Raw genomic sequence first — 24,972 nt, forward strand, 5'->3', positions numbered from 1 at the left:
CCGGGGAGGGGCGGGTACAACGAGGACACATACGCATGCGCAGCGGCGCGAGGGCCGCCGGGACCGGAAGTGCGGCGGGCGCGGAGCCCCGAGTCTGACAGAAGCTGTGCGCTGGGCCGGGGCCGTAGCTGGGGGCGGGAGCGCGGTCCCGGAGCCGCCCCGCCCCGCCATGGGCCTCCTGTCGGACCCGGTGCGCCGGCGCGCGCTCGCCCGCCTCGTGCTGCGCCTCAACGCGCCGCTCTGGTGAGGGTGGGACCCGGGGAGGCAGGGGCCCGAGGGCGGGGGCTGGAGCTGCCGGCGCCCCTCGGGCTGCTCGCGCCCGGCGCTCCCGTCCGCCGGCGTCACTCGGGGCATCAGGCCCGGCCTCAGCTTTCTCGTCCGCCAGCCCGGGTGCGGGGACTCCGCAGACACGCCCCCTCGACCCCCGGTGCAGAGGGTGAGGCCGCCGCCGGCGTGCGGACGCGCTAACGCCCCGGCGGCCGCTTCGTCCCCTCTCCCCGCAGCGTGCTGAGCTACGTGGCGGGCATCGCCTGGTTCCTGGCGCTGGCCTTCCCGCCGCTGACCCAGCGCACGTACATGTCGGAGAACGCCATGGGCTCCACCATGGTGGAGGAGCAGTTTGCGGGCGGAGACCGTGCGCGGGGCTTTGCCCGGGACTTCGCCGCCCACCGCAGGAAGTCGGGGTGAGCGGTGGAGCGGTGGGGATGGAGGAAGCCGCGGCGCGCGAGGCCGGGGAGCTCTGCCCAGACGCTGTTTGTGTCCCCAGGGCTCTGCCCGTGGCCTGGCTGGAGAGGACGATGCGGTCAGTGGGGCTGGAGGTCTACACGCAGAGTTTCTCCCGGAAACTGCCCTTTCCAGATGAGACCCACGAGCGCTACGTATTGTGGGGGAGGGGTGTGCCTGGGACACAAAGCACCTTGAGGGGGTGGCTGGAGGCCAGGGAGCTCAGCGGGGGAGTGGCCTGGGTCCAGGGAAATCCCTGGTGGGCATTCCAGGGCCAAAAAGGCAGGGGCTTCAGCCTGGGGGGGGCGTCGAGCTGAGGCTTCCCCACCAATACTGCGCGCAGATGGTGTCGGGCACCAACGTGTACGGTATCCTGCGAGCCCCTCGCGCCGCCAGCACCGAGTCCCTGGTGCTCACCGTACCCTGTGGCCCGGACTCCACCAACAGCCAGGCTGTGGGGCTGCTGCTGGCGCTCGCTGCCCACTTCCGGGGTGAGGCTCAGGGGCTGCTGCTGGCAGGGGAGGGTTTGGCTATTGCCCCAGGCCCTGCCGACACTGCTTCTGGCCTCCAGGGCAGATTTACTGGGCCAAAGACATCATCTTCCTGGTGACGGAACACGACCTTCTGGGCACTGAGGCTTGGCTTGAAGCTTACCACGACGTCAATGTCACTGGTGGGTGCCCTGCCCTGCCCTGGCCCCTCTCTCGGGGCCACTGTCCTCACCAGACCCCGTGGGCAGCTCATTCGCCTGCTCCCACAGGCATGCAGTCATCCTCTCTGCAGGGCCGGGCTGGGGCCATCCAGGCAGCGGTGGCCCTGGAGCTCAGCAGTGATGTGGTCACTAGTCTCGATGTGGCCGTGGAGGGGCTCAACGGGCAGCTGCCCAACCTCGACCTGCTCAACCTCTTCCAGACCTTCTGCCAGAAAGGGGGGCTGCTGTGCACATTGCAGGGCAAGGTAGGGCCGCCTGCCTGGGGGGGTGCAGGGTCAGTGTGTTGGGGTTATCTGACCCTTTCCCCAAACCCTCTAAGCTGCAGGCCCAGGACTGGACATCGATAGACGGGCCACTGCAGGGTCTGCAGACACTGCTGCTCATGGTCCTGCAGCAGGCCTCTGGCCGCCCCCATGGCCCCCATGGCCTCTTCCTGCGCTACCGCGTGGAGGCCCTAACCCTACGTGGCATCAATAGCTTCCGCCAGTATAAGTATGACCTGGTGGCAGTGGGCAAGTAAGCGACTTCTGGTCCCCCCTTTTCTTGTTTGGGGTGGAGTGGGGGTGCCTGGGGGGTCTGACGGGTCGTAATTCTGCCCCACGCCCTGCAGGGCTCTGGAGGGCGTGTTCCGCAAGCTCAACCACCTTCTGGAGCGCCTGCACCAGTCCTTCTTCTTCTACCTGCTACCCGCGCTCTCCCGCTTCGTCTCCATCGGCCTCTACATGCCTGCTGCTGGCTTTTTGCTCCTGGTCCTTGGTCTCAAGATATCCTCTGCCCACTGCTGTCCACTTGTGGCCAGCCTCAAGTCCCCTCCGCTCTAGGCTAGGGAGAGCCCTCCATCCCCAGGGTGGGGAGTGGGGGTGAGCCCTGGGTCCCCTACCGGGCATATCCTATCACACCTCTCGTCAAGGTCCTTGACTAGGCCATGCTCTGGAACTGTGGATGCAGCTGCATGAGGCCGGAGTGGGCCCTGAGGAGGCTGGGGGCGCCTCTGGACCTAGTCCTCTCCCACCCCAAGCACAGGTGATGATGCCCACCTCCTGCTGTTGGGGTGGGCTTCTAGGGCCTGGGTGGTGGTTACTGCTGCCACTCAGTCTCAACTGACAGAGTGGTGGAGCGGATCCTTGGGGCTCCCCTGGCCCCAGGGACCATCTCCAAGTGCCTGTGTGCCCTGCAGGGCATAGGGCTGGCCTCGCTTGTGGCGCCCTTGCTGATCTCACAGGCCATGGGCCTGGCCCTCTATGTCCTGCCAGTGCTGGGCCAACATGTGGCCACCCAGCACTTCCCTGTGGCTGAGGCTGAGGCTGTGGTGCTGACACTGCTGGCCATCTATGCAGCTGGCCTGGCCCTCCCACACAACACTCACTGGTGAGGAGCTGGGCTGGGTGGGTGCGGACAGGGGCCACCCTGGACATGCGAGCAGCTGCCTCTGAGCCCCTTGCCTTGCAGGGTGGTGAGCACTCAGGCCTCGGACAGGGGCTGGATGGCACTGAAGCTGGTAGCCCTGATCTACCTGGCACTACAGTTGGCCTGCATCACCCTCACCAACTTCTCACTGGGCTTCCTGCTGGCCGCCACCATGGTGCCGGCTGCTGCGCTCACCAAGCCCTCTGGGCCCCGGTATGTTCTGGTCAGCCCAACCACAGAACCCACCATGATGTGCCCCTCACTCCCAGTGCCTGTGCCCTCACCTCAGAGCCCACACTGACCCTGGTTCTCCACCCAGGCCACTTTATGGCACCCTGCTGGTGCTGACAAGTCCGGCAGCCACACTCCTAGGCAGCCTGTTCCTGTGGCGAGAGCTGCAGGAGGCACCGCTGTCACTGGCCGAGGGCTGGCAGCTCTTTCTGGCGGCACTGGCACAGGGCGTGCTAGAGCACCACACCTATGGTGCCCTGCTCTTTCCGCTGCTGGCCCTGGGCCTCTACCCCTGCTGGCTGCTCTTCTGGAATGTGCTCTTCTGGAAGTAACGTCCGCCTGCCCTGTGGCATGAAGATTAGGAAGGGAACTCCCCAAACACCGCCACATTCTCTCCTTCCTGGAAAATAAACAGGTGTTTTGTTTCAGTTGCCCTTTGGGGTCTTGGCCCCCTGTCTGCTGTCTGTGTGGGGCTCCAGGGCCTGTGGGTGAGAAACTCTGCCTGCAGGGCTTGGCATACCACATGCCTCCTTTCTAGAGGGCACTGCCCCAGTCCACTTACTAGATGGCATCCCTGCCAGCAGGGGTACTGGTGGCAAGAGTGAGGGCCCCAGCTGCATCAGCCTCAGGAGGAGAGCCTTGGTCGGACACTGGTACCAGCTGGCCCCAGAGATTAGGATCTGAAAGTGACAAGTGCAGACCCTGCCCCTGCCCCTGCCCCAAGTGCATGTTCCCAGCCCTGGAGGTCTCTGCATGTCACAGTCCAGTGCTGTGGAAAGCACGGTGCTGCGTAAGAGGAAATACCATGGGCAGGGCTTGGGGTCCCCATAGGAGCTGAGGCACCCAGAGACTGCACAACACCATCTTTAGTGCTGGGGCTAAGAGGACAAAGCTGGAGCCCTGCAGAGGAGGCCCAGGCAAGGCAAGAACCTTAGTGTGTGCTTGGGATGGAACAGGGAAGAGTACCCACCCCAACCTCCTTGGAGCTGAACCAGCCCAGGCCAAGTGCCCACAAGGTGCAGGGCTGAGGCAGAGCCCACCCGGCAGCGCCCAGGAGCTGACAGGACACAGGGACACAGCCCCAAGGGGGAGGGCACTGAAGGGCTGGCACAGAGAGAAGCTGGTGATTGTCCCAAGATCCCTGAAAGGAAGTAGGACATCCGGAGTCCATTCTGGAGAAAAGAAAAAAAGCAAAGTGTGGCCCTCTGGTGATGCCAGGGCCACATCAGGCCCAAGAGGCCTCTCCTCCCAGGAGGGCCAAGGTGCTCCCGCCAGTACCCCACAGGGCAGTGAGAAAAGTACAGCCTCGTACAGGCCTCAGTGTTAGAAGGGAGGCGGAGTTGCACCACCTGTAGGATCAACTCAAAGGACCAGTGTCCCTTCAGTACCGTGTCCTGAAGGGTGTGGCCTGGGAAGTCCTGAGGAGGAAGCTCTGGGCCCCACTCCTGCCACCAAAGCCTGTCTCTATGGCAGGACTTGCATTCCCATAGGAGGCTCCCCTTGACACCTGGGGCTCCATAGTGAGGGGATCAGCTGGTGTTCCCCCCAGGCCCAGCACCTGGAGGCGTTCTCTTCAGGGCCTCTCTCCAGAGAAGTCACCGCTGGTCTCCTGTTGAGGGGGCATGTGCGTTCTATGTCCAGCATTGTTGGGGATGGGGGTGGGGCTCGGGTGCTTGGAGACCCCACTGTGACTAGCAGCCTGTCTTTGACCCACTTGTTCCCAAGCTCTGGCTGGAACCTCTAGTCACTTTCTATGTTGAATGAACTGTCCAGCTTCTGAGGCTTTGGAGAGACTTGCAGCCCCCAGGAGCACCTCCCAGGTTGGCTTCTCTTGAGTCTCTCCCCTGGATCAGTCAGGCACATTTGTCTGTGGGCTTCCTGTCTTCCATCAAAAAGCAAATTCACCTGTTATTTTATTCTCAAAGCAAGTTTATTCAGGAATAGCCAAAAGAATTGCAATTCAGGGTGTACACACTATGGCAAACCATAGGCAAACCTGGAAAACAAAGAAGGGGAGCTGCTTTTCTAGAGAAAAAGGGGGAGAGGGAGGGGCTGTTCTAAAGGAAAGTCCATTGGGGGAGAGGAACAGTTCAGGGTGGAAATGGCTTCTCATTGGCTGAGCTGTGGCATTTCTCATTGGCTGAGCTGCAGATTTTCTCATTGGCTGAGCTGTGGCGTTTCTCATTGGCTGACCTGTGGAGGCTTCTCATTGGCTGAGCTATGGCGTTTCTCATTGGCTGAGCTGTGGTGTTTCTCATTGGCTGGGCTGTGGTGTTTCTCATTGGCTGAGCTGTGGAGGCTTCTCATTGGCTGAGCTATGGCATTTCTCATTGGCTGAGCTGTGGCGTTTCTCATTGGCTGAGCTGTGGCGTTTCTCATTGGCTGAGCTGTGGAGGCTTCTCATTGGCTGAGCTGTGGTGTTTCTCATTGGCTGGGCTGTGGTGTTTCTCATTGGCTGAGCTGTGGAGGCTTCTCATTGGCTGAGCTATGGCATTTCTCATTGGCTGAGCTGTGGCGTTTCTCATTGGCTGAGCTGTGGCGTTTCTCATTGGCTGAGCTGTGGAGGCTTCTCATTGGCTGAGCTGTGGTGTTTCTCATTGGCTTGCTGTGGTGTTTCTCATTGGCTGAGCTGTGGTGTTTCTCATTGGCTGAGCTGTGGTGTTTCTCTTTGGCTGGGCTGTGGTGTTTCTCATTGGCTGAGCTGTGGTGTTTCTCATTGGCTGAGCTGTGGTGTTTCTCTTTGGCTGGGCTGTGGTGTTTCTCATTGGCTGAGCTGTGGTGTTTCTCATTGGCTGAGCTGCGGTGTTTCTCATTGGCTGAGCTGCGGTGTTTCTCTTTGGCTGGGCTGTGGTGTTTCTCATTGGCTGAGCTGTGGTGTTTCTCATTGGCTGAGCTGTGGTGTTTCTCTTTGGCTGGGCTGTGGTGTTTCTCATTGGCTGAGCTGTGGTGTTTCTCATTGGCTGAGCTGTGGTGTTTCTCATTGGCTGAGCTGTGGTGTTTCTCATTGGCTGGGCTGTGGTGTTTCTCATTGGCTGAGCTGTGGAGGCTTCTCATTGGCTGAGCTGTGGTGTTTCTCATTGTCTGGGCTGTGGTGTTTCTCATTGGCTGAGCTGTGGAGGCTTCTCATTGGCTGAGCTGTGGTGTTTCTCATTGGCTGGGCTGTTGCCGGTTGGCAGAGAAATCTTCCTTCAGTAGCAAAGTACTGGTACTTCCTGTTGAGATGCAAGCATCTGTCTCTTCCTGTTTGGAGTATTGATGATGGGTGATGGGGTGAGAGCTCCCCCTACAGGCCTTCCCAACTCCAGTTTAGTTGAGGTTTCTTTAATTAATTTCCACATTTATCCCTTTTGATCAAGATCTTTCTCTGAAAGCATCTCTGATCAACAGTCAGGGTCTCTGCACGTAGTGGTCTTGTCCCTCGGTGCCAGGAAGGACCTTTCCTGGTTGTCATGTCCCACATTGGAGGGAAAGTGCATGGTGGTTGGAAACCACTTAGGCCACATTTGAGTAACAAGGAAGGTTAAGAGGGAGAACTCTCAGGCATTTCCCATCTGAAGTCTGTATTCTCCAATATAGTAGGCATTGGAGATCATTTCAAACTGTTAACATGACCTTATTGGACTCGTCATTTGTACAGAGGTTGAACAGGCAATAGGCACAGAACTTCACAACAAGTAGACAGAGTAAGATTAAGAGCAATGCAAAAGCCCAGTTTGCAGATGGTTCTAAACCAGGAGCCCAGACCTGAAGGTACCAGCTGGACAAATCAAAAGACAGTGGCTTGTTAGGTGGAACTGGTTGTAGCCACTGTGCCTGCTCTCTGATCTTATGTAACTGGGCTTCTACTTCCCGAGAGGCGTTTATCCATGTGCCCCAGGAGGCATTCCCCACAGCACAGACATGTCCTTGCTCAGCAAATAGATAATCAAGGGCTACACAATTATCCAAGACTACCTTGGCCAATGAGTTCAGTGATGGTTGCTGAGCTGAAACTGCTTTGGCTGTGGAGTCGGCCAATTCTTCTAGAGTCAGGGAGACTCCTGATCATTTGTTCGTTGGCACTCACTCTGATCCACGGGAAGAAAGTTCTTCCCATGGAGGAAAACCCAGAGTTGTGTACGCCTCCTGGAAGTTCTTGTTTAGGGCAACTATGGAGATTCAATGGGAGAGACCAATGAGAGGTCTCTGGTTATGCAGAGAGAACAGGACAGTGAATATGGCAAGGGCACACTGTCCTTGTATTCTCCAGCTGTCAAGGCACTGAGTTGTCGAAGCATATAGGCCATTACTGAAACCTCCACAGAAGAAGACATAACCAGGGGATATGCATAAGGACCCGCTAAGTGATAGCATCTATAGACTCATTCATCAGCATAGAGGCGTTAGCATTACATGACCTAGGCTCAGATACTGTGTTGTTACGTACCAAGAGGTTGCCTAAATACACGGGTATCTAAAAATTTACAGATGGCCTGGGTTACATGGGTGCCCTCAAAGAATTTTTCATACAAATATTTAAAAGATCTTGTTTTCCCCTTCCCAGGCTGGGTTAAATTAAAGCAAGGGACAAGTTTAGGCAGGCCTAGCACCCTAAGTCAGTAAAATGGGCCAGCAGATCACTTTAGACAAATAATACCATCTAGAGCCCTAGTGAAATTACTTACAGGGTGAACTAATGGATCATTACCATATTGGACAGAGACTTCTGATGGCACATCAGCAATCAGAGAGGTTTCTCCCTTTCTAAAGGGATTGGGAAATGCAAACAAGGGCATTGTCCTTCTAGGAAAGAGAGGGAGAAAATAAAGGAAGAAACAGCAGTGGGAAGAGGGTGTGCAGCCCTGGTCTGGTCGTCTTGGGAAAGCTCTCTGCCTCAGATGTCAGCTGCTTCTCTTCCTAGTCAGTTTGATTTGAGGTCTGCAGTGTTTGTTCGGAAACGAGTGTCAAGTGGAGCCTTCTTTAGCTGTGAGATGTGCACCCAAGGCTCAAGTCCCAGAAGTTTGGCTGCTATATGGGTAATGAGGAGGGCCTGGTATAGCACTTTCCAAGGAGATTTCAAGGGCACTAAAATTGGAAATGTCAGTTTGGAGTATCATAGCCAGACATTTAAGAAAATTTTAGGATGCAGTCCAGCTTACAGGTATATAACAGAACTTTAAAGACAATTAATAGGACTAGAATGTAATGTCTACAAAGATGTGAGCATATCTCCACAATAACCCCCATTTTAAAAAATAAAGAAAATCATAGTAAAACTAATTTGTTTGTATTAAACTTGACCTGATTATTTATATAAATGCAGCAAAAACTGTGATTGACTGTATAAGCTCTATAAGATTGCTTTGCTGAAAGCTTGTAAACAAAGTACTAGGCCAATTTTTCAAGTATTTCGTTAAAGCTGTCTGGTCGTATCTGAGTCTGTGTACATCTTTCTTGAATATAACATTCTAGTCAAAGCCTTGGTAATGTAGCCAATATTTTCAATTGTTTCCCCTTACAAGGAGAACAGACCTTCACTGAACCCATGCAAATACATATATTGTCATGAAAAGAACACTTAAGAGTTTCCAAATTCTGAAGAGATCAGGTAGAGAGAAAAAGATGAAATGTTTCAACCCTTGTTGCAAAGATACAGTTTACCAAATTGTTGTAAGTTATAGGGAGCTTAAAGGAGAGGAGAAAAAGGGGTCCTTTACGTCTGGAAAACAAAATATTAAATCAATCAGTCTTTCACTTGAGTTTCAGAAACTCCCACCCAGTTCAGTGTTATGATCTGAAAGTTATCAAAATCTGTATTCCAAATTGTCAAAGGCTTTCCCTGAATCTCTTTGCAAATGAAACATAATGGTAAAAGCATCAGAGTAAAACAGTAACTGCCTGTAGCTGACAAAAGACCTTTTTTAAAAAAAGGAGATGGATAAACGCAACTGACAAAGAAGTTTGGGTATTTCTGTGATTTACATTTTAGATAGTAACTAGAATTATGGGTAATAACGTTATATTAGGACATATCATAGGTTTAGGAATTTTATATAATTTCTAGAACACTTTTTAGTAACAGTCATACATAAAATATAACCTAAAAAGGATTGTTATCACTTATTTGACCATGCTTCTCATGTAATTTGACATACCGAATAAGCCTAATTAGTGTAATCTCTCTTTTTATAAGGGGAGGGAATAATTCTTTTGAGAGATCCCAGGTGCCCTCTGGAAAATCCCAAAGTTACATCCTGGTAGAAAAAAAAAAGTCTCATTTAGAATTTTAATATTTTGGGAAGCTTGTCAAAAGTATCAAAAAGTTTGGGGGGTTTGGGGCTGGCCCCGTGGCCGAGTGGTTAAGTTCGCGCACTCCTATGCAGGCGGCCCAGTGTTTCGTTGGTTCGAATCCTGGGCGCGGACATGGCACTGCTCATCAAACCACGCTGAGGCAGCGTCCCACATGCCACAACTAGAAGGACCCACGACGAAGAATATACAACTATGTACCGGGGGCCTTTGGGGAGAAAAAGGAAAAAGAATAAAATCTTAAAAAAAAAAAAAGTTTGAGGGGTCAGGCCAGCCCGGTGGCGCAGCAGTTAAGTTCGCACGTTCCACTTCTTGGCGGCCCAGGGTTCGCAGGTTTGGATCCCAGGTGCGGACATGGCACCGCTTGGCAAAAGCCATGCTGTGGTAAGCGTCCCACGTGTAAAGTAGAGAAAGATGGGCACAGATGTAGCTCAGGGCTGGTCTTCCTCAGCAAAAAGAGGAGGATTGGCAGTAGTTAGCTCAGGGCTAATCTTCCTCAAAAAAAAAAAAAAGTTTGGGTGCTTGACCAAATAGGATCACAGATCATTATGAAATAATACTTAAGTATCTATTTGATCAAAGTAACAATAACAAGTTTCAAGGGTGAAGAGAAAAGCATACATAGTTGTAAACAAAACTTAACTCTTTAAATAGAAAGAAGGCTCAGCGGTCTTGAGTAATTAAAGACCTGATAGAAACGACACAGGAACTTATTTTGATAAAACACAAAATCTCTGTTTTCTAGGCATATTGCTTAAAGGTAAAGATGCTTTTGCAATCTGTTATCAAGAGCAGACCAATAGCTCAAGGAACCTTGTTAACAGAAAAGAAAGCCAAATTTTAATTTTGCATCAGCTTATTTGATATTAAAATTTATTCATTTCAATGTTAGCCAGTCATGACTGCTCATAAAATTCTATTCCTAAGACTCCTTCCCATAAACCTTCTAAACTTTCTTTTCACATTCAGATTTTGTCCTATTTTTTCTTCTTTCCCTTTCTGAAACAACCAGCCTCTCTTTAAAACGAGCTCTAGATTGCCCTCTTAGCCCTGTTCTTGATGCATCCCATTGGTTTTGGTATATTGTGTTTTTGTTTTCATTCACCTCAAGGTGATTTCTAAGTTTCCCTGTGACTACTTCTTTGACTCATTGGTTATTTAGGAGTATGTTATTTAATTTTTACATATTTGTAAATTTATCAACTTTCCTTCTGTTATTGATTTCTAATTTTGTTCTATGGTGGTCAGAAAACATATTTTGTGTGATTTTACTACTTCAAAAATTATTGTGACTTGTTTTGTTGCCTAACATATGATCTACCCTAAGAACGGTCCACGTGCGCTTGGGGAGAATATGTACTCTTCCATTGTTGCTTAGGGTGTCCATTGACGTCTGTTGGATCTAGGTGGCTTAGAGTGTTGTCCAAATCTTCTCTTTCCTTGTTGATCTTCTGTCTAGTTGTTCTGTCCTTTTGAGAGTGCAGTACTGAAGTCTCCAACTATTACTGAATTGTCTATTGCTCCCTTCAATTCTGTCAGTTTTGGCTTCATGTATTTTGGGGTTCTGTTAAGTAAGTATATCTTTATAATTCTTATGTCTTCTTGATGGATTGATCTTTTTTCATTATAAAATGTCATTCTTTGACTCTAGTATCAATTTTTGTCTTAAAGTCTATATTGTCTGCTATTAGTATAGCCACTCCAACTCTCTTTGGGTTACTGTTGGTATGGTACATCTTTCCCCAAATTTTTACTTTCTACCTATTTATGTCTGTGAATCTAAATTGTATTTCTTATAGACACTATACAGCAGGATCATGAATTTTTTTTTACCCTTTATGTCAATCTCTGCCCTTTAATTGGAGATTTTAATCCATTTACATTTAATGTAATTGATGATATGGTACAATTTATTTCTGCTCTTTTGTTATTTGCCTTCTGTATGTCTTATGTCTTTGTTGTTGTTCCTCAGTTTCTTCACTATTGCTTTCTTTTGTATTAGATAGATATTTTCTAGTGTACTATTTTAATTAGTTTGTTATCTCTTTGACTATATTTTTTAAGTTATCTTCTTAGTGATTGCCCTTGGGATTACAATTAACATATTAATTGATAACGACCTGATTTGGATTAACATTAAATTAATTTCAATAGTATTAAAAGATGTTGCTCCTGTATAGCTCTGTTCCCTCTTTTTTATGCTGTTATTGTCACAAATTCCATCTTCATACATTCTGTGCCTATCCACATATATTTATAGTTATTGCTTTATGCAGGTGTTTTTAAATTAGATAGGAAAAAAAGTTACTAACAAAAATGATTTAGGGGGCCAGCCCGGTGGCACAGTGGTTAAGTGCGCACATTCCGCTTCAGTGGCCTGGGGTTCACCAGTTCAGATCCCAGGTGTGGACATGGCACCGCTCAGAAGGCCATGCTGTGGTAGGCATCCCACATATAAAGTAGAGGAAGATGGGCATGGATGTTAGCTCAGGGCCAGCCTTCCTCAGCAAAAAGAGGAGGATTGGCAGAAGATGTTAGCTCAGGGCTAATCTTCCTCAAAAGAAACAAAAAATTTCTGTTTATTTTTATATCTACCTATGTGGTTACCTTTACAGATGCTTTTGTTTCTTCATGTGGATTTGAGTTATTGTCTAATGTTCTTTCATTTCAACCTGAGGACTTTATTTAGTATTTCTTAGAAGGCAGGGTGCTCGTGATAAACTCTCAGTTTATTTATCTGGGAATGTCTTAATTTCTCCTTTTTTCTTTTTCTGGTGAGGAGGATTGGCCCTGAGCTAACATCTGTTGCCGATCTTCCTCTTTTTGCTTGAGGAAAACTACATTACTGGGCTGGCCCCCTCTTTTGTTTTGGAGGGATGGTTTTGCCAGATGTGGAATCCTTGTTTGGCAGGTTTATTCTTTCAGCACTTGGAATATGTCATCCCACTGCCTTCTGGCCTCCATGATTTCTGATGTGAAATCTGTTAATTTTATTGAGGATCACTTGTATGCGATAAGTCACTTCTCTCTTGCTGCTTTCAAAATTCTTTTTCTTTGGCTTTCAACAATTTATAATGTGTGTAGGTGTTGTTAACACAAATAATCCATAACCAATCGATAAATCAAAATTAGGGTGAGTTTATTGTGAGCCAGATCTGAGGACAATATAGCTCAGGAGAGTCCTTTCACAAAGGAATGGAGCACTCCAAAGAAGTGGGGGTGTACAGAGTGGTTATATACCATCAGAGAGCATGCATCACATATGATGGGAGTGTCCCTTTGTCCCTTTTATAACAGTCATGAGATCGCCTAGCTGGGCACAGCGATTCACACAGCAATTGATGGACACAGCAGGTAGCAGGTCTGTGGTCTCGAGCTGGGTGGTCACGGCAGGTTGGCAATCAATCCCCAGCCTGGGGAGAGATGCTCATCCTTAAGGAAATGCTGATGGAGGGGAAGTTACATCTTTCTTTACCTTTAAGGGCATTGTTGTTGTCTTTGGGACATAGTAAATACTTAAAGCAGATATACAATGCATGCTCAATGGCCACATCAGGCCCTTTTGGAAAAACAAGGTCAGGTCAAATTAGTTTTACACCAAATGACTTCCTCATATACTCCAATATATCCTATCACTTGCCATTTATTTGTCAGTGTGGATCTCTTTTAGTTTATCCTACTCGGAATTCATTGAGCTTCCTGGATGTGTAGAGTCATGTTTTTCATCAAACTTGGGAAGTTTTCAGCCATTATTTCTTCAAATGTTCTTTCTTCCCCTTTCTCTCTATTTTCTACTCCTGAGAATTAGTTATAGGTTGATATGCTTAATGGTGTCCCAGAGGTCTCTAAGGCTCTGTTAATTTTTCTTCATTTTTCTTTCTTTCTCTTCCTCAGACTAGATAATCTCAGTTGACCTAACTTCGAGTTTGCTAATTCTTTCTTCTACCTACTCGAATCTGCAGTAAATTTTTCATTTCCATTATTGTACATTTCAACTCCAGAATTTCTACTTGATTTCTTTTTATAATTTCTGTCTTTTTATTGACATTTTCTGTTCGATGAGCCATTACTCTCATACTTTCCTTTATTTCTTTAGACATAGTTTCCTTTAGCTGTTTGAACATATTTAAGGAGCTGATTTAAAGAGTGCCTGCTAAATCCAGTATCTAGACTTGCCCAGAGATAGTTTCTATTTACTGGTTCTTTTTTCCCTATTTATAGGACAGAACTTCTTGTTTCTTTTCATGTCTCATAATTTGTTTTGTTGAAAACTAGACATTTAAATAACGTAATGTGGCAATTCTGGAAACCGGATTCCAGGTTTTGTTGTTGCTGCTTCTGGTAGTTATATTCCTGTAATGACTTTTGTGAACTAATTCTGTCATCTATACTATTGGTCATGTGTAGCCTCTCAAGTCTCTACTTGGTTAGTTTAGTGGTCAGCTAATGGTTGAACAGAGATTTCCTTAAATGCCTGAAGCCAGTAAGTCTCTCAGTCTTTCCCAAGTGGCTCTGTGTGCTTGTTGGGGCATGCCTTCCGCACTCAGCCAGGCAGTTCACAACTCTGCCTTAGGCTTCACTTCCCTGTGCACAGAGGCTCAAGGTCAGCCAGAGGCGACCACTTAGGGCTTTTTCAGGTCTTTCATGAGTATGTGCACAGTGCTACTTATGTTTATGACCTTCTCTATTCCAGAAATAGAGTAGTGCCCCCTTATCTCTGGGGGGATACGTTTCAAGACCCCCATGAATGCCTGAAACCATAGATAGTACTGAACTCTATACAGACTATATTTTTTCCTATACAGGCATGCACTGCATAATGACATTTCCATCAATGATGGACCACATATACAATGGTGGTCCCTTAAGATTAGTACCATATAGCCTAGGTGCATAGTAGACTATATCATCTAGGTTTGTGTAACTACAGTCTATGATGTTCGCACAATGATGAAATCCCTAATGACACATTTCTCAGAATGTATCACCATCATTAAGTGACACATGACTATACATACATACATAAGATAAAGTGTAATTATAAATTAGGCATGGTGAGAAATTAACAACAATAACTAATAACAAAATAGAACAATTATAACAATATACTGTAATAAAAGTTACTGTAGATCTTAGCACCCTCAGCATATGATTTATTTTTCTTTCCTTATAAAGTCAAGAACTTTCACCTTCTCACTTAAAGGAAGCACTTCAAGACATCTCTTTGGCAGGGCCAGCCCCATGGCCAAGTTCGCATGCTCTGGTGCGGTGGCCCACGGTTTCGCTGGTTCAGATCTTGGGTGCAGACATGACACCACTCATCAGGCCATGTTGAGGCGGTGTCCCACATGCCACAACTAGAAGGACCTGCAACTAAGATACACAACTATGTACAGGGGGGATTTGGGGAGATAAAGCGGGAAAAAAAACAACAACAAAGATTGGCAACAGTAGTTAGCTCACGTGCCAATCTTGAAAAAAAAAACAAAAAGGACATCTCTTTGGCATATCCGAATTTCCAGCATCACTACTCTTATACTTTGGGACCATTATTAAGTTAAACAAGGGTTACTTGAACACAAGCACCCCAATACCTTGACAGTCCATCTGATAACCCAGCTGGCTACTAAGTGACTAACTAGTGGGTAGCGTATACAGCATGGATATGCTGGACAAAGGGATGATCCATGTCCCAGGCAGGACAGAGTGTGGCAGTGAGAGATTTCCCCATGCTACTCAGAACCATGTGGAATTTAAAACTTATGAATTGCTTATTTCTGGAATTTTCTGTATAATATTTTCAGACAGCGGTTGGCTGCAGGTAACTGAAACCGCAGAAAATGAAACTACAGATAAAGAGCGACCACTGTATATAGAGTTTTTCAATGCCCCTGTGGGCATTACATTCCTCAGCTCTTCCTTTTAAGTGTTTAGTCTGTTATTTCTCCCAGGTGTTATCCATTGTGTCAGGCAGCTTCCAAATAGCAACACTTGCCTATAATTGCCTTCAACAAACAGCCTCAGGAGGTAGGCTATTGGCCCTGGGCAAGCTGAGTCAGCTTTGTAAGTGGGATCTTCCAGGGAGCCATCAGACAGGTTAAATAATGACAGTTCTTTGCAATGAGGGTGTTCTGCTCCCTCCAGTACCAGGAATGTGGGCTGTTCTTTCCAAGACTACCACTGAGCTGGACAGCAGCAGTTGGACCAGAAAAAGTTAAAACACCACAAAGCTCACTGTTCTTACCAAGATCCAGTTGTTTTTCTTTCTTTCTTTCTTTCTTTTTTTAAAGATTCTATTTTTTTCCTTTTTCTCCCCAAAGCCCTCCGGTACATAGTTGTAATTATTTTTTTTCAGTTGTGCATGTGGAACGCCACCTCAACGTGGCCTAATAAGCGGTGCCATGTCCGCACCCAGGATCCGAACCGCAAAACCCTGGGCCACCGAAGCGGAGCACGCGAACTTAACCACTCAGCCACGGGGCCGGCCCCCTGGTTGTTTTTCTTAAATAAACACTCCTAGGAGCGCTGAAAGCCTTTGATTAATTTCCAGAGTTCTAAAAAAGTTGACTTCGACAATTTTTGTTTTCTTTTCCTTGCTTTTATGGATGGGGCAAATTTTTCGAGAGCCTTATTCCTCCATTCTCACCAACAGTACTGGTTTCTTGAGGGACCTTGGCTGCCATGCTCGTGGCTCCTGCATCTAACCGTTTCTGGGCATAGTATGTGACTAATAAATCCTTGTCAGATGGATGAGGGAGAGCACAGTGTGAACAGCCTGGAGAGGAGACACCCTAGCCATGCATGTGGGCCCGGGCAGGGGTGGAGGTCTGCAGCCCCGAGGCCCCAGCCTTCCCGCACCGCCCTTCCTCTCCTGGAGCCCGGGCGGCTGTGGCCGAGGCGGAGCGCGGGGAGCCGCAGGAGGGCAGGGGCTGGCCGCGAGACCCCCACCGCATCCCGCTGGGCGGCCCGGCCTAGCCGCCCCTTCTCTCTGGGGGTCTGTCCGCTACGGCAACCCGAGGGGCAGGATGCGCTGTGACACCGCGCCAGGTCTGGAAATACCGCTGGGCGAAAGCGCACGATGGCCTCGAAGATGCAGTAAATTCCGGACTGGGGACGACCGGGCGTCTGGGGAACGTTGCCTCCAAGCCCCGGAGACCGGCGGTCGGGCCGGAGAAACTGGGGTAGTTGGGCGTTGCCATCGCAACAGGGAGACGCGACCAAGTCCCTCCGGTTTCCATGACAACCGGTGGAGCGCGAGGAGACCGCGCCCCGGCCCCGCCCCGCCCCGCGCGCCCCAGCTCTCGCGAAGTTTGAGCTCCCGTGGCGCCGCAGGGGCCGACGGGAGCGGCGCCCGCTGAAGAGGGCCAAGATGGCAGCGACGGCGGCCTCGCTTCGCCGGGCGGTGCTGGGCCCGGGGGGCGCGGGGCTGCCTGGTGCGCGGGCCCGGGGGCTGCTGTGCGGCGCGCGGCCCGGGCAGCTCCCTCTGCGGACGCCTCAGGTGAGCGCTGGTCCGGACCCTGGCCGCCGGGCGGCCCCGCAGCCCCGTGAAGGTCACGGCGGGGAGGCTCCTGGCGCGGGCCAGGTGGCAGGGGAGCAGCCTCGGTCCCCCGGCGCCCCCGCCCGGCCGGACCCCCGCTGCCTGCCGACCTCGGGCGCCTGGGAGCAGGGCCCGGCGCCCACTCCTCTGAGCTGCAGGCGCGCCAGGTGCCGGGCGTGGGGGCGGCGGGGGGCTCGCTGCCGGGTCGCGGCTTGGGGCTTCCCCGGGCGCGCCCAGGCCCGCTCCCGCCCCACCTTCCAGACCGGGCCCGCGTTCTGGAGTGACCTCAGCCTGACCTCGGCTAGCTGCTTGTGACCTTGGCCTGCCCCAGCACTCTTGCTCACTTCGGCCTGCTCCCCGGCCCAGGACCCAAGAACACGTCTCACACCCTTCCTCAGGGCCGAATCACGGTCGGGGGTCAGCAGCCGGGAGGAGTGGGGCGGGCAGGGGCGCAGCGTGTGCTGTTGGCAGCCGCAGGAGGTGGCCAGTGCTGGGTGAATGAGTGGGAGAGTTAGGCGCCGAGGTCAGATCCCCAGGTAGGGCTGGGCAGTGTTCTGGCAGGCGCTGAGCGGGGCTCTTGCAGGCAGTGTCCTTGTCGTCGAAGTCCGGTCTGTCCCGGGGCCGGAAAGTGATGCTGTCAGCGCTGGGCATGCTGGCGGCAGGGGGTGCAGGGCTGGCTGTGGCTCTGCATTCTGCCGTGAGTGCCAGTGACCTGGAGCTGCACCCCCCCAGCTATCCGTGGTCTCACCGTGGCCTCCTCTCATCCCTGGATCACACCAGGTGTGCTGCTGGCTGGCTGGGGGAGTTTCTGGGTGGACTGGGTGGGGTGGAGTCCTTGGCATCTCTAACTCTTTCCCTCTCTTTAGCATCCGGAGAGGTTTCCAAGTATATAAGCAGGTGTGCTCCTCCTGCCACAGCATGGACTACGTGGCTTACCGCCACCTGGTCGGTGTGTGCTACACAGAGGATGAAGCTAAAGCGCTGGCCGAGGAGGTGCGGGGCCTGGGAATGCAGAGTACCCAGGGATTGGGGTTCACACTGTGGTGGACAGCAAGATTGTGATGGGGCTCTTGGTGGCAGGTGGAGGTTCAGGACGGCCCCAATGAGGATGGGGAGATGTTCATGCGGCCAGGGAAGCTGTCTGACTACTTCCCAAAACCATACCCCAACCCTGAGGCTGCTCGAGCAGCGAACAATGGAGCACTGCCCCCTGACCTCAGCTACATCATCCGAGCTAGGTACATGGGCTGCCTGCAAGGGAGTGTGGGGAGGGGGAGGAAGATCAGCCTCCTGCCAGGGGCTGAGGAGGCATGGATCTGGTTCCAGGCACGGTGGTGAAGACTATGTCTTCTCCCTGCTCACCGGCTACTGTGAGCCACCCACTGGGGTGTCGCTGCGAGAAGGCCTTTACTTCAACCCCTACTTTCCTGGCCAAGCCATTGGTATGGCTCCTCCGATCTACAACGAGGTCTTGGAGTTTGATGATGGTGAGAGGCCCCCACCCTGGGGATGGGCAAGCTGGCTTCTATTTTTCTGCCTGCCAGGGATGCTTCCCTTGTGTTCTCATGCCCAGGAGGTCCTGCCCCCTCCTAAGCTGGGGTACCGTCTGTGCATATCTGAGGAGGCTCATGTGCAGCCTTCACAGCCCCGTCCAGCTCAGACTCCTGTCTGTGTACTTGGCTTGGGGCGGGGGGGGGTGTCAGTCCCATTCCTTTTGAAGCCTTGGGTAGGAGCCCCCCTCTGCTCCATGGAAGGGGATGCTCTGTGGGACACCCCAGGTTGGGCAGGGGTCTCCAAGGGCAGCCCTTACCACTTGTCCTTGGCCCAGGCACCCCAGCTACCATGTCCCAGGTAGCCAAGGATGTGTGTACCTTCCTACGCTGGGCGTCTGAGCCAGAGCACGACCATCGCAAACGCATGGGGCTCAAGGTGAAAGGGTTGGGCAGGGGGCATGGGAGAGGAGCTGGGAGCTGGGCGGGGATCCTTTCTGCCTCTCTCCTCCTGAGCCTGCCTCATCCCTAGATGTTGATGATGATGGGCTTGCTGTTGCCCCTGGTCTATGCCATGAAGCGGCATAAGTGGTCAGTCCTGAAGAGCCGGAAGCTGGCATATCGACCGCCCAAGTGACCCTGCCCGATGTCTGCTTGTCCCCCTGCCTGAATGGGTCCTCAAGCCAAGGGGCTGTCCTGGGCCTGTTCAGGCCTCAGCTGGCCTTCTCAGCCAAGTCCCTCTTCCTCTGGGACAAGAGGGGAGGGCGCAGGAGGCTGGGCTCTAGGTCCAGATCCTTCAGCCCCCATTGTGGAAATAAATTAAGTTTCTCAACACTCACATTTGAGGTATCGTGTGATGGGAGTACAGGTTTGCAAGGGACTCTGGGACTAAGGCTCTTGCCCTCAGAGCTCCCAGGGTTATCCATGTCGTATGGCCACATAGCCCTGCACTGACTGGTGGCTGGGATTCCACTCAGTACTGGATGTGGGACAGGAAGCAGAGAACTAGCTGTTAGAGAAGGTGACAGCATTCATCGAGGGGGGGAGTACCCAGTCATGGAAGTGAAAAGGGCCTGGCCTGGCTGGTCCAGGGGCCAAAGGACCTGCTGGAGAAACCAACCAAGTGTCAGTTTATTGAACCACCTGGCCTTCATCCTGAGAGCAGCAAGGAGCCCTTGGCAGCATTTCAACACTGGCCTAAAGTAGGAGCTGCAGGAGATGTTTGTGAGGCTGGGTGGTGGCTGGGAGAGAAGGGAGACCACTCCCAGCAGTATGGAGAAGAAGAGATAAGGCAGAGACCACCTAGAATGTGCTCCTGGTCTCTTGCCTGGACAGCTGGAGGTGCTGTCCACTGATAAGGGTCACACTGGAGGGAGGCAGGGTGGAGAGGTGTCGGGGTGTTTGTCATGGGATGGCATCTCCTAGCAATCTACAGGGCAGCTCGAGGTGAGTCCAAGCCAGCCAGCTAGGCAGTGGCTAGGTTCACACAGCAATACACAGTGAGGGTAGGACAGTCAGTGGCAGGAGGGCCAGGGAGGTGTTGTCTTACTAGTAGCACAGGGTTCTGGCTTGTGAGCATTTCCTGTCCCCAGGAAGGGAATATAAGGGATATTCTGATTGGAGCAGCCCAGGGGAGTAGTGGCCAGATCTAGGGAGGGTGTGTGCCTCAGGAGCTCCGGGTGGACAATAGGAGGCATGGCCAGCTGGGTGGGGGAATCACAGAGGGCCCCAGCCCAGTGGTCAGCAGCCGGGCTCTACAAGCCCTTGGGGTCTGGGAAGAGATCTTGGTGCCATGCTCCTAGGACTCCTGAGACTTGGGGTCCAAGTACATTCTTCAGCAGTCACCTGGGCCTGGCTGGGAAGCCCTGCCTGCTGATGAGGGCCAGGCCCCATCTCTGCGAAGTTTCATCCAAGTGCAGCTATGCCCTGCTCTCCATCCTCCCAGCAGCCCAGTCTGCACAAAGGCACAGTGAAGGGGCACTCTGGCTGGCTCAGAAGTGTCTTTAATGACTCTGGTGGCCCCTCCCCCAACCCTGGCTCTGTCCCCAGAGAGCAGTCAGCAGAGGTCCCCTGAGAGGTTCAGGAGGGGGTCCAGGGACCTTGGGCTTGGAAGGAACGGGCCATCCTCTCTCTTTGTGACCTGGTGGCAGGGGGGAGACGAGTGTCCATTCAGCTTGTTCGCTGCCCTGTCCCTATCCCCTCCCCTGGCTCTGCCTCTGGTACCTTTGGTGGCTGCTGGGTGGAGGCTGAGGGAAGGGGGTCCCAAGTGCAAGGCCTCTGGGTGCTACACATCTCACAGCCAGGTCTGCTTGGGGCATTGATGAAGGTGCAGGAAGGGCAGGACCAGCCAGGCTAGGGAGGTGGAGAGACAGTTGCTGCTTACCCTTTCCTTCCAACACCCACAGCTGCCCAGGCTCACCCTGCCCAGTCCCTTGCGCACCTGAAGGGGGCTGGGGAGGCTGGAGCTGGCTGGCTGAGGGGCTCGAGGCAGCCCCAGTGACTGAGGAAACAAGCGGCCTAGTTCCCCATCCACCTTCTGGGGGCGCTGAGTGCTGCGACCTGCAGTAGATAAGGTGGGGCTCAGGGCCATGTCAGACTGCACCCCACCTTCCTCACCCTACCCCAATCAAGAACTGACCTGGGGCTTCTCGAGGGGCTGAGAGCAGGTAAAGGAAAGCAGGGTCCCCGTCCCGCTGGATGCCATAGGAAGCAAGGCTGCACTCGGGCACACACAGACACCGCCCAATGACCCAGCGCTGCACAGCGGGCGGGAAGCCAAACTCCGAGAACACCTGGGGCCAGAGTGTCAGAGCCAGACAGTGTCACTCAGGGCTCACTAGCCTCCGGCAGGCCTCCCAGACCCCATGCTCACCTGCTCCTGGAGGGCCGCGATGGTGCAGTGGGGGTGTACCTGCAGCGAGACGTGAGCAGAGGATGCAGCGTCTTCAACTGTGACCTGTAGCCTGGCAGAGTGTAGGTCAGGGAAAGGATGAGGGACCTGGGACGGTTGAGAGGGCAGGGTGAAGAAGTCGTCCCAGGCCTCACCTGATGGGGCCAGGAGGGAAGCAGGCCTCCTGGAGTTGGACCCTAAGGGCCACATGATGCTGGGCCAGGATGGCTGCTGTCTGGGCCGCCCCCTTCTTATCCCCACCTTCGATGGCCCGGGCCAGGCGCCCCACCAGCTCTTCTGTAGGGACAGAGAGAGAGCCATCACAGCCAGGCACAGGCTGCTTCACCCAACCCCCTCCAGTCACCTGCCTTTACCTTTCTCCATCAAGTCTCCAGGGCTCCAGGGCAGATCCACCTTGGGTTGGGGGACCTTGGCTGTGGGCACTTCAGGGGGACTGGGTGGAGGGGGACTGGGTAGAGAAACAGGGCACGTTTCTGGGCCCAGGGCTGGGGGCAGGCTGTCACTGCCTAGGAGGGAAGATGGGGGTGGGCTGGTGGTCTCCCGAGATTCAGCCCCTCAGCCTAGTACTCACCCAGGCCTCCACTTTCTGACCTCAGCTTTCCAGGACCTTTACCTCTTCCCCCCTCATCTCAACCCATGCCAGGGTCCTGCCTTGGCCACACTTCAGGCCAGGCCTTTCCCCCCAGCCTTGGCCCTTGCAAACCTCTTAGAGGTCCCTGCTGACTCCTCTCAGCTGGAGCTGCACATGGCTTGTCCTTGGGCTCTGGATCCTTCTGGACCCTTTTCTGATCCAGGCCCACCTGTACCCCTCCTCCAGAGGCTGGGCCACTTCTCTTGCCGTCCACAGGTCCTCTCAGCCAGCCAGGGATGCTCCCTTGGCCTCAGAGCAGAATCAACGCAGGTCCTCAGAAGGAGCCTGCCCCTTCCTGCTCACTGGGAGCCCTGTAGTCAGGGTGGCTTCCTCTTGGTGCCCTCAGGGACCTCCAGCCCCTCTCCTGTCTCTACCATCAACCAGAACACCTCGGGCTGCTCCCATTCAAAACAAACCTTCTTGGGCCACTGCCTGCCCTGACTGTCCTTACAGAGCTGGGTGCACTGCTGTCTCCCCTTCTTACCTCCCACTTGAGGCCCAGTCCACCTGGTGCTGATGCAGTTCCTGTGACGGCCTCAAGCCCTTGGCAATTTGAGCTGCCTGCCCACTGAAATAAGCAGGGCTCCCAAGCACCCAGCATCAGGCCCGGCCCAGCCTTGGCTAAGCTCCAAAGAACACATGTGAACACTCTCACCTCAGAGTTTTGGTACCTGCTGCCCCCTGGTCACATGGCTAGCACCAGGATCTTCAAATTTCACTTCTGTCACATTCATGAGGCCTTTCCTGCCACCCTATTTTAAAGTGCAAACCCCTCCCTTCCAGCACTCCTATCTTCTCCACCATCTGACAGAAGTTTATTTTATATGTCTGCCTCCTCTCTAAAAACGCAAGCTCCAAGAGGGCAGTGATTTGAGGTTTCAAGCATGCTAAATCTCCAAGGCCTAAAGGAGTGCTTAGAGCAAGTGCGGAATACACACCTGGTGAATAGACGAATGAGTTAAAAAAGCCTTCCTGCCTGTGCAAATGCTTTATCGTCTGGCCTGCCTTAGATCACACTGTATGGTTTTCTTCCTGCCCCTCTGGCAGCTCTTCTGGTGCATCCGTGGGCTCCTTCCTTCCCTCAGGCACTGTCTGTGTGCGCTGTCCGACTGGTGCACTGTCTGCCTGGGGCACTGTCTGTGTGCGCTGTCCACCTGGTGTGCTATCTGCCTGGCGCACTGTCCACCTGGCGCACTGCCTGCCTGCCTGTGGGGCCCTCTTCTCTTCTTGTTTCTCTTGCTTCCTGGTGATCTTGGTTGACCTTTTATACCTCCAATCTTTACCTCTCCAGAGCCCCAGCTCCAGCCGAGATCCATCTATCCCCCTCCCCCTAGATGTGTAAGAACTTGGCCACCTCCATGCCCTCCAAACATGCTATCTGGGAGCCCCACAGTTATCTGGTCCCTCCATCTTTCTCTCTCAACCACTAACTCTTCCACTTAAACAGCCATGAAATCCAGCCAATTCCATCTCCTAAGCACCTCTGGAAACCTTTCCAGCTCTATACGCACCACCCACATGAATGCAGGTCTCAGTCTTAAGTAGCTCAAATCTGAGCCTGGCCCTCTCTCACTGAATACCTTCCCATTGCTTTTAATATAGTTTGTCTTCTCACCCGGGTCCTGAGGGCCTGCTTGCTCTGCCCCTCCAAACTTGTCTGATACTCCAGCTCTTCATCTATATTCCTCTTCTTCACTTTCTCCTTGAGAGCCTTCCCAGAACCCCAGCAGTGGGTAAGGTGGACCCCAGCTTTCCCCACTACTTCCCCCATCCAGGCCTGGGGGGCCGGGTCTACTCCTGCTCTTTCCCAGCGCTAACACAGTCCCTAGCCAACCAAATGAATCTTCGCCCCAGGGCACTGACCATTCTGTCCCTCCACGGTGGCACCTCGGACCAGGGCTGCCCACCGCTGAGCTTCCTGAGGATTGGGGAAGTGCAGGCTGAGGGTCCCAGGCCCTCCAGGTGGAGGCTGCAGCTCATGCTGGCTGGGGCCTCGGACGGTGTAGGAGACTGACTCCAAGGGCCACTCCAAATTGACCTGAGGATGGGGAGAGTCCAGGCTCAGTGTCCCCCCCCCCCAAGCACATACTGCATGACGCTCAAAGGAATATGAGGTAGCATTTATAGACCACTTACACTGTTCTAAGCCCTTCGTTAGTATTATCTTAAGAAACCCTCACAGTAGTCCTGTAAAGGCAGGTACCTGCATTATCCCCATTTTACAGACAAGAGAACGGAAGCAAGGAAAAGTCAACTGCGCAAGGGCACGCAGCTGGCAAGCAGAGGGGCCTGGACTTGGGCTCCGCGCCCCGCCCTGGCCGCCCGGTCGCGCGACCCCGCGGCTCCCACTCACCGCCCCGGGCCCCGCGCCCAGCAGCTCCAGCCGGAAGCGCCCGGGCCGCTCGGGGTCCGCGCTCAGCTGCAGCCTCCGCAGCTGCGCCTCGGTGTCCGGCCCCGCGCCCAGCGGCCTCACCGCGGCGTGTACGGCAAGGAGCACCACGGCCGAGCCAGGGTCCGGGTCCGCCGCGCCGCCCGCCGGAGGCGCCATCTCCGGTCCGGCCCCGTCCCGCCCTCCGAGTCCGCTTCCGTGGGCTCCGGCGCTGAGCGCTTCCGCCGGCCAGAAACCCGGGCCGCGAGCCTGGGGTTCCGGGCGCAGCCAGAGCGTCGGAGCCCAGGAAGGGGCCCAGTCTGACCCTCCTGCTTTGCCCTTCGTGGACACGGCCCGAGGGTCTCCGGACACGGGCGGGAGAGGCTGGGCCTGAAGGCCTGTTTGCCAGGGCAAGGTGTCAGGGACGGAAGCACTGGCCACTACTGGAAGGTGGGCGCGGCCCTTTCGCCCTACAGGCTCGGGCAGGCGCAGACTGCAGCCCTGCGCTTCGTGTCTACTCCAGCGCCCGGCGGGAGGGGGACGCCGCTCAAAGGCTCCTACCGGCCCGCCCCCGGCAGCCCGCTGGGCTGCCCAGTCCCGCCCACACAGTGCGGGGCCGCCAGCGTCCTCCCAACCCAGGCGGCCACCAGGGGCGGGGCAAGCGAAGGGCCGTG

The 24,972-nt window shown here is 53.3% G+C and overlaps 3 protein-coding genes across 4 annotated transcripts; 2 read left to right on the forward strand and 1 right to left on the reverse strand.

The window, feature by feature from the left end:
• Positions 1-50: 50 nt before the first annotated feature.
• On the forward strand, positions 51-3,501 carry GPAA1 (glycosylphosphatidylinositol anchor attachment 1). Its single transcript, XM_014858122.3, has 12 exons — positions 51-243; positions 504-683; positions 767-878; positions 1,067-1,214; positions 1,295-1,396; positions 1,484-1,680; positions 1,755-1,951; positions 2,046-2,199; positions 2,363-2,458; positions 2,613-2,803; positions 2,885-3,055; positions 3,162-3,501. Exons 1-12 carry the CDS (start codon positions 170-172, stop codon positions 3,403-3,405), a joined length of 1,866 nt encoding a protein of 621 aa, XP_014713608.2. The 5' UTR covers positions 51-169; the 3' UTR covers positions 3,406-3,501.
• Positions 3,502-16,665: 13,164 nt separating this feature from the next.
• CYC1 (cytochrome c1) lies at positions 16,666-19,226 on the forward strand. The gene is made up of 7 exons (XM_014858200.3): positions 16,666-16,859; positions 17,482-17,678; positions 17,765-17,891; positions 17,979-18,136; positions 18,225-18,385; positions 18,727-18,827; positions 18,921-19,226. Exons 1-7 carry the CDS (start codon positions 16,731-16,733, stop codon positions 19,023-19,025), a joined length of 978 nt encoding a protein of 325 aa, XP_014713686.1. The 5' UTR covers positions 16,666-16,730; the 3' UTR covers positions 19,026-19,226.
• A 1,149-nt stretch (positions 19,227-20,375) lies between these two features.
• On the reverse strand, positions 20,376-24,930 carry SHARPIN (SHANK associated RH domain interactor). 2 transcript variants are annotated; one of them, XM_014858185.3, is made up of 9 exons: positions 24,284-24,905; positions 23,794-23,968; positions 21,653-21,805; positions 21,434-21,575; positions 21,261-21,351; positions 21,027-21,180; positions 20,829-20,947; positions 20,612-20,740; positions 20,376-20,528 (listed from the first exon to the last, which is right to left on the reverse strand). In XM_014858185.3, the coding sequence occupies exons 1-9, from the start codon at positions 24,476-24,478 to the stop codon at positions 20,445-20,447; spliced, it is 1,242 nt and encodes a 413-aa protein (XP_014713671.1). In that variant the 5' UTR covers positions 24,479-24,905; the 3' UTR covers positions 20,376-20,444. The 2 variants fall into 2 exon arrangements, with proteins under 2 accessions (XP_014713671.1, XP_014713672.1); XM_014858186.3 differs by lacking the exon at positions 21,653-21,805 and having other exon boundaries at positions 24,284-24,930.
• Between the last annotated feature and the right edge of the window lie 42 nt (positions 24,931-24,972).

This window comes from Equus asinus, chromosome 12 (assembly GCF_041296235.1).
Source record: "Equus asinus isolate D_3611 breed Donkey chromosome 12, EquAss-T2T_v2, whole genome shotgun sequence".
In the NCBI taxonomy this organism is placed as follows: Eukaryota; Metazoa; Chordata; class Mammalia; order Perissodactyla; family Equidae; genus Equus; species Equus asinus.

Excerpts from the sequence above, each read along its gene's own strand:
- CYC1 (XM_014858200.3), top strand. The coding sequence starts at position 16,731 with ATGGCAGCGACGGCGGCCTCGCTTCGCCGGGCGGTGCTGGGCCCGGGG. Across the intron at positions 17,679-17,764 it reads TCATCCCTGGATCACACCAG|CATCCGGAGAGGTTTCCAAG; the intron begins GTGTGCTGCTGG and ends CCCTCTCTTTAG. Across the intron at positions 18,386-18,726 it reads GGTCTTGGAGTTTGATGATG|GCACCCCAGCTACCATGTCC; the intron begins GTGAGAGGCCCC and ends TCCTTGGCCCAG.
- GPAA1 (XM_014858122.3), top strand. The coding sequence starts at position 170 with ATGGGCCTCCTGTCGGACCCGGTGCGCCGGCGCGCGCTCGCCCGCCTC. Across the intron at positions 1,681-1,754 it reads TGTGCACATTGCAGGGCAAG|CTGCAGGCCCAGGACTGGAC; the intron begins GTAGGGCCGCCT and ends AAACCCTCTAAG. Across the intron at positions 2,804-2,884 it reads CTCCCACACAACACTCACTG|GGTGGTGAGCACTCAGGCCT; the intron begins GTGAGGAGCTGG and ends CTTGCCTTGCAG.
- SHARPIN (XM_014858185.3), bottom strand. The coding sequence starts at position 24,478 with ATGGCGCCTCCGGCGGGCGGCGCGGCGGACCCGGACCCTGGCTCGGCC. Across the intron at positions 21,576-21,652 it reads TGGAGACTTGATGGAGAAAG|AAGAGCTGGTGGGGCGCCTG; the intron begins GTAAAGGCAGGT and ends CTGTCCCTACAG. Across the intron at positions 20,948-21,026 it reads AGCCCCTCGAGAAGCCCCAG|GTCGCAGCACTCAGCGCCCC; the intron begins GTCAGTTCTTGA and ends TATCTACTGCAG.